The following is a 7,051-nucleotide window of genomic DNA, read 5'->3' as shown; positions in this document are numbered from 1 at the left end:
CTTTTTGTCATTGCGTACTAAGAACCCTGTAGAACCGCCATCCTGTTACAAATGACTCGAAATTTTGTGTCAGTATCTCCCGGTCTATTATTTTCGATTAACTCTGACAAAAGTTCACTAGTACCATAGAATTTTGATTATGTTTGAAATAGTATGCTATTTGTTATTAATAATTGTTGTTTTATATTTCAGAAAAAGGTATGCATTTTGGTGGAAGCTAAATTTATTTATTTTTAAAACTTAAGTAAATTAATAATTGTATATAAACGAAGGAAAACAAACTGACTATTCTTTTGTTTTATTTCAGACACGGGTAATAATTTTCATATATTAATTTCAATTCAAGTATTACCTAAAATATCATATATATAAATTTAAATATTATTTGCTTATTTACAGATAATGGTAAGTGGTACTTGTATTAAACATTCGCCTGCAAATTTGCATAAACTCCATTTATTTGCACACACATTGCATGGAGCATTGCATGGATACATTCATGTTCGAACATTGCCTCGTCACTCGACGAAATATTCGTATACTAGTGTTGTTGCGAACCATGATCACACATTCGTTAGTCGCACAGTAAGTCTGTGTTTACAATTGTTTATTCAATTGTCTTTTTACAAAAGCGTTGGACGAGTAGAAGCAATCACGATAGTATAGAGCATAAATGTCTATGATCCGGCCGTCATTGTGGTTGTTTATTAATCGCCGTAATGGCAGCAAACATCGACGATCATTTGTTGGGCCAACGCTGCCCATTGTGAAGAAGGCTAATTAGCTATTCACACGAATGTATGAATGCACCGTTATATTTTTTTAAGATTAATATAGTGTCTATTTATTATTTATGTTAGGCTTTTGTCATTTGTCCTTCTTAAATATTCTTTTTTCGATTTACAGCGATCAAAATCCGTCGTTTATCCGCGTCATTCGATGTCGGCGGCCATTTTGACCGGACGATGAACTACACGTGCGACGATTGTTCTGTCACGGATATATTGTGCAATGGGGATAGCGTGCTATCCGCGGGGAGGGTATCCGTTATCCGGGTTACTAATATGATCAGTTTTAACTTTCCTAGGTGAGATAAGAGTATTTATTATCCTATATGATCTGTTTTAACTTTCCTAGGAGAATAAATAGTGTTTATTATCCTATCGTACACCTAGAAGTTAAATAAGGCGATTAACACACATCGCCTTATTCGTATAAATAAGGGTAATGGATCACTATTACATTAAGTATTTTATTTGTGTTACTATTATTTATTTACCGGGATTTATTACTAACAACAGCCAAATTCTTGAGGTTATACGTATGGGTTATACATACTTATAATAATTTTACATATTATTTAATAATATCAAATATATAAAATATTTGTTGGTAATTAATAATAATAGGTATATATGTATTATGTATGTGGTGAAATGTCACGGATATTTTGTGCAATAGGGTTACTAATATGATAAGTTTTAATTTTCCTAGGTGAGATAAGAGTACCTATTTATAATGAAAAATACTAAATATTTTAAATTATTTTTATCAAGGAAATCTGTTTTTCTTGTTTAACATTTTTAAACTCATCCATTTTTTTAATAAATCGCCCTTTCTCTAAATACGTAAAACATAATTTTCTATTTAAGTAAATGGTTTTTTTTTATGTCAGAGCAAGCAAAGTAAATGTTATTATGTTCGCAGATTCGAAGATAGCCACGCGTGTGTCTATATGGGATTTTTCAAAATTAAAAATAAATTCTTGAAGAAAGTATTAGCTGTTATCGACAGTAAGTTATTTTTCCCTTACATTTAGAACTATCTCAAGACCTATCAAAAGATATTGCCGCCTTTTTGTTGTGAAATTTAACTCCAAGTAACTTTTTCGTATAAATGTATTAATTTATTTATTCATATTTTTCAGATAACTGTAAGTTGGAAGCTTTTAATTTTAATACTTACGTAATCTATACTAATATTATAAAGCTGACGAGTTTGTTTGTTTGTTTGAACGCGCTAATCTCGGGAACAACTGGTCCATTTATCGAGGAAGGTTATAGGCTGTATATCATCACGCTACGACCAACAGCCCCCCTAGACAAGTGGCTTTCTATTAGCGTAAAGTTCAATAGAATAGATTATGAATGTATGAGATTGACGTTATCAATCGTCGTCGTCGTCGTAATCAAACGTCAATCTCATACATTCATAATCTATTCTATTGAACTTTACGCTAATAGAAAGCCACTTGTCTAGGGGGGCAGGAGTGGAGCCACGGGGGTGAAACCGCGCGGAGCAGCTAGTATAACATAAATCATGTGAATTATTTTAATTCAGTATTCAAATATATTACCGCAAGTATAATATTAAATTTTTTTTATAATATTTTCAGCTCCTGGTATGTAATTTTTGTATTTTTTTGTACAGAACACACTTATAAATAGCTCTTGAAATATTTTGATTTCAAACAAATTTTGTCACATTTTTACTTATTTTTAAGCCGTGACAATCCCAGAAGTGGTGACAGTGCAAGCACCAAAAATTGGTGAGCAGTTTCAGCAGGATGTGCCTTATAGTTGCAGCGAATGTGTTGTTGATAAGGTAAGTAGATTCTTCAAATCTATACTAATATTATAAAGCTGTAGAGTTAGTTTGTTTGAACGCGCTGATCTTGGGAACTACTGGTCCGATTTGAAATTTTTTTTCGGTGTAAGATAGCCCATTTATCGAGGAAGGCTATAGACTATATAATATCATCTCGCTAAAACCACACAGGAGCGGAGCACAGCTATTTATTAAATACTAACTTTCCTTCCCGTGGGATTTTCGGGATAAACCCTATCCTTTCTCAGGTTTCAAGCTATCTCTGTACCAAATTACATTTATTATATTGTGTTTGTATTTGATGCTATTTTTCTTTGAATTGTTTGAAAAATTTTTTACTTTGAAAAATTCATTATATATTGTTTGTATTTCTATATATTTTGTTTTAATTCTAGGTATTTGTCAATGGTATACCTCTTGAAACAGCTTACCGTCGTAGTTCTATTGGATCTGTTGCATTCTTTTCAGTAAGTATATTTTTAAAGTGAAAACTATTTTTTGTGCTTTCAATTTTTACGTTATTTTATATAACTTAGATTAATAGCTATTTATATAAAAAATAATATATCATAATTTATCAAATCTAAGTATTAATATTAAAAAAAATCCTCCATTACTTAAAATTTTTTAACAATAGAAAAAATTCGATCACCACGCGGGATTCGATTTTGACCACCTCCTTGGTACAGTGGTTGACGCGTGAGCGTAACACCGAGGGGTCCTGGGTTCGATTCCCGGTAGAGACGAAGAAAAAAAAATGTCTCGGTCTGGCAGGACACAGAAGGCTGATCACCTACTTGTCCCTAAAGAAAATCGATCAGTGAAACAGATGTATAATGCATCTGCCCCCTACCCCACTAGTGGACATGGGACTTCACAAAAATGCGGGATTCGAACTCGCGTCGGTGTCTCAATGGCAAAATGAGCGAGTTCGAATCCCGCCTCGTGATAAATTTTATATTCTGATATATAAAAACATTTTCAGGCATCGCCTACAGAAATAACGATAAGTATAACAGAATACACGACAACTTATGAAGGGGTGTATCAAGCTGTGTTTTCAGTAGGCTCGGAGAACGTCACCAAAACCATTATGGAGATACGGTTAGTCAGCTGACTGTATTAAAATCAAACATTTATTTATATTTTATTCAATTAGACTTCTTATAAAAGCACTATTGAATCGTCATAATATAGTTTTACCATTTACTGCCACCATTTTATGGAATACTGTTTTTTTTTGTTGTAATATATTTTTATAATAAATTTTTTCAGGGATGGTACCGAAGAAACAGTACAAGAAGATGCAACTACTGAAGCTAGTACCCTGGCTGCAGCAGATACTACAGGTAATAACTAATAATATTATCTAAGTGAAAAAGCGAATATATCAGAAATTCGATAGCATCTAGGACATTAATAATTGTAATATAATAAAGCGGGCTACACACATACCTGCCGCAGGGGCAATATTGGAATTGCACCCTTAAGTGGCTCCTTGATTGTGATGTGTATAGGCAAGCAGGGGCAATTTAGAGAATAGCCGGGCGCAACCGATATTGCCCTTGCCTTTTTGTTTTATTTAAATCTTGATTTAATATGGTTTTGTTAAACAAGAGAATTCATAAAATTGAAAGTAATTTTTTTTTCAGTCGGCACAGGCACGGGTATGTTTTTTATATACGTTTTACTTACAATGAAAATTAAAATTTAAAAAATGTATATAATTAAAATTAAAACCAAATTCTTATAAACACTAAAATATATTTTCTTTTTTGGCTTAAATTCAGCCAGAATTAGTAAACTAATTATAGGTAAAAATATAAATTCTTTCTTTTGTAATTATAGCTGCAGATGGAGCTAGTGAAGGTATTCAGTTTCAATAATTAAAATAAAATATGTCAAAAGTTTTTCTACATTTTTTTTATTTGATTGTAATATTTTCTCAGTTTGCTGAAAATTCTGACTTAACCTTAAACGATATAAAATCATTTGCTTTGTTTTGTTTTTTGGACATATTGTATGTTAAAATAAAATATAAAATCGTATGAACTAATTTATTATTTTAGCTGCCACTGAAGAAGCTACCACGGCAGCTGCAGCTGCCTAAAGAAGTAGGTATCTGTACTACTAATATTAAAAATGTTTATTTGTATATTTGTTGGGGATTATCTCAAAAACGATGGGATCAATTTTGAAAATTATTTTACAGGGTATGATTTATCAAGAGTCAAATGGTTAATTATGCAGTTTTGCTCGTTCGTAGAACTATCTTCCATGCAGTTTAAATGATTATTGTAAACATTTTGTAACATATACAGGGTGTCCCGCAATCGGTATACTAAGCACGAAGGGTCCTTTTTAAAATCCGTGATTTCTTCTTTAGCTTCGCGCAGCTGGCATAGGTATATATACCGCTTCGCTAATGTGAGACAAAATTGTCTATGAAAACATAATCTTAAAAGATAGCTCACGTTCTGGTGGGAATGTTGGGCGGGTTGATTGTTATGGGTGTACACGTAGAGTTTTAAGAAATCAACTAATTGAAAAAAAAATGCGCCTGGAATTTTATAAGTATTTTTTACGTACTCAGCGTGTGCAAAACTATAACCTCCTTTGAGTTTAGTATACTGATGGTGGGACACCCTGTATATGCAATATTTTTTATTATTTGGATAAGCATAATTAACTTTTTTACTTAATTTAGACATGATATTAAAAATTCAATTTATAATAATGTTATTTTTTTATTTCAGGACAGAATACGAAGAGATTATTATACTTAATAAATGGTCTAAGAGAAAATTTTGTTGTTTTTATATCAATTATCATTTCTTCAAATTTCCGCTAAATCTATCACTTTGCCAATCGGTTCAGCCGTTTTGGCGTGCTATTTTGATTATTAATGCAATTATAAATTAAATTTACTTAATTATACTAAAATAATTTAAGACGAATTATAATGTGTCAAATTGATACAGACATTTTTGAAAGTCGGTTAAAAACAGTTATTTTAAATGTATCTCACAGGTTCGACTCAATTAGCAGATATCTGCTAATAGTTTACCGTTGTGCGAAATCTTTTTAAATATAGCACAGTGGTTTCTGATTGAAAATATTGATGACGTAAACAAACATAGAAATTAAAGCTGAAGAGTTTGTTTGATTGTTTGAACGAGCTAATCTCAGGAATTACTGGTTCGATTTTAAAAATTCTTTCGCTTTTATCGATTTATCGAGGAAGGCTAGATATCATCACGCTAAGACTAACAGGAGCGGAGCACAGCTGCTGGTAAAACCGCAGGGCACAGCTAGTCTTGAATTCTTTTGGCGGGAGAAAATATACATTTGTTATCTGTGATAAAAAAGAGGGCGTGGTATAACATCCTGTGTAGTAAAAAAAACGGTCAATTGAGATATTGTCGTTTTTACGAATGTCGATATTAATAATAATTAATATAGTTTAAAGAACTAAAAAAACACGCTTTACCTCATAAAATTGTTGTACTTTCCGATCCTTGAAAAGTGTAAAAAGATTGAATTGAATCATAAATGTCAGTCTAAACTCTAAAGTGGGTCAAATTCGTGTCTAAAAAGTCGGTTACATACAAACATACAGGTGAACCTAACAAAAGTGTTTAAAAAGAAAATTTTTGGTTGATTAAATTATGTATGAAAACTGTTATTTAATTTACTTAATATGATTAAAATATGTCCAATAATATACTTGCAAATAATAACATCTTAAGTATATATAAAATTCTCGTGTCACAATGTTAGTCTGCATACTCCTCCGAAACGGGTGGACCGATTCTCATGAAATTTTCTGTGCATATCGGGTAAGTCTGAGAATCGGCCAACATCTATTTTTCATACGTATCACGGGCGAAGCCGGGGCGGGCCGCTAGTAATATTATAATTAAGGCAATATGTATATTTAAATATTATGAACGTGTAGGAAACGCATTCTTATACGTATCAATCTTAATAATACAGAAACCTGAAAAACCTAAGGAATTCAGTGTTGCAAAAAGCAAGGGTCATTGCTATTATAATATAAAGTAAATTATTTGTTTATACGCGACGACTTTCACATTTGTCGTGAGCGGTAACAGTATTTTGGAGTTGCCAGGTTGGAAAAGTTTCCCTTAATTATGGTACTATGGGATAAAGATTTACTGAGCTTGTATTATAAAACTTGTATTATAGATAAATATATTTTTTTATAAATTGTGAAGAAACAATTTATATGGCTGTAAAATATAAACCAAATAAAAGAAAGTATTTCGAAAATTAGTCTACAATAATTGACAGATACATTGGTGAACATATTATTAAAAATAAATACATATGTAAACAGTGGAACATAGAACCTTCTTCTTTACTGAAGTCGGTTTAAAATAAAAGAAAACATACCGTTACCGACATTTATAAACGTTAACAT

General features: G+C 31.6%; 1 protein-coding gene across 1 annotated transcript; it reads left to right on the top strand.

Annotated features, from left to right (window-relative positions):
• The first annotated feature begins 543 nt into the window (after positions 1 to 543).
• On the top strand, positions 544 to 4,717 carry LOC149475048 (uncharacterized). Its single transcript, XM_089713944.1, has 9 exons — positions 544 to 1,087; positions 1,708 to 1,793; positions 1,928 to 1,933; positions 2,396 to 2,401; positions 2,504 to 2,604; positions 3,003 to 3,074; positions 3,593 to 3,711; positions 3,883 to 3,956; positions 4,677 to 4,717. The coding sequence occupies exons 1-9, from the start codon at positions 966 to 968 to the stop codon at positions 4,715 to 4,717; spliced, it is 627 nt and encodes a 208-aa protein (XP_089570070.1). The 5' UTR covers positions 544 to 965.
• The last annotated feature ends 2,334 nt before the right edge of the window (positions 4,718 to 7,051 follow it).

Source organism: Colias philodice, chromosome 31 (assembly GCF_061535455.1).
Source record: "Colias philodice isolate Cphi_HAF_F1 chromosome 31, ilColPhil1 Martin Lab GWU primary, whole genome shotgun sequence".
NCBI lineage: Eukaryota > Metazoa > Arthropoda > Insecta > Lepidoptera > Pieridae > Colias > Colias philodice.
The sequence above is the reverse complement of the archived record's forward strand: the minus strand, read 5'-3'. Positions and strand labels throughout refer to the sequence as shown.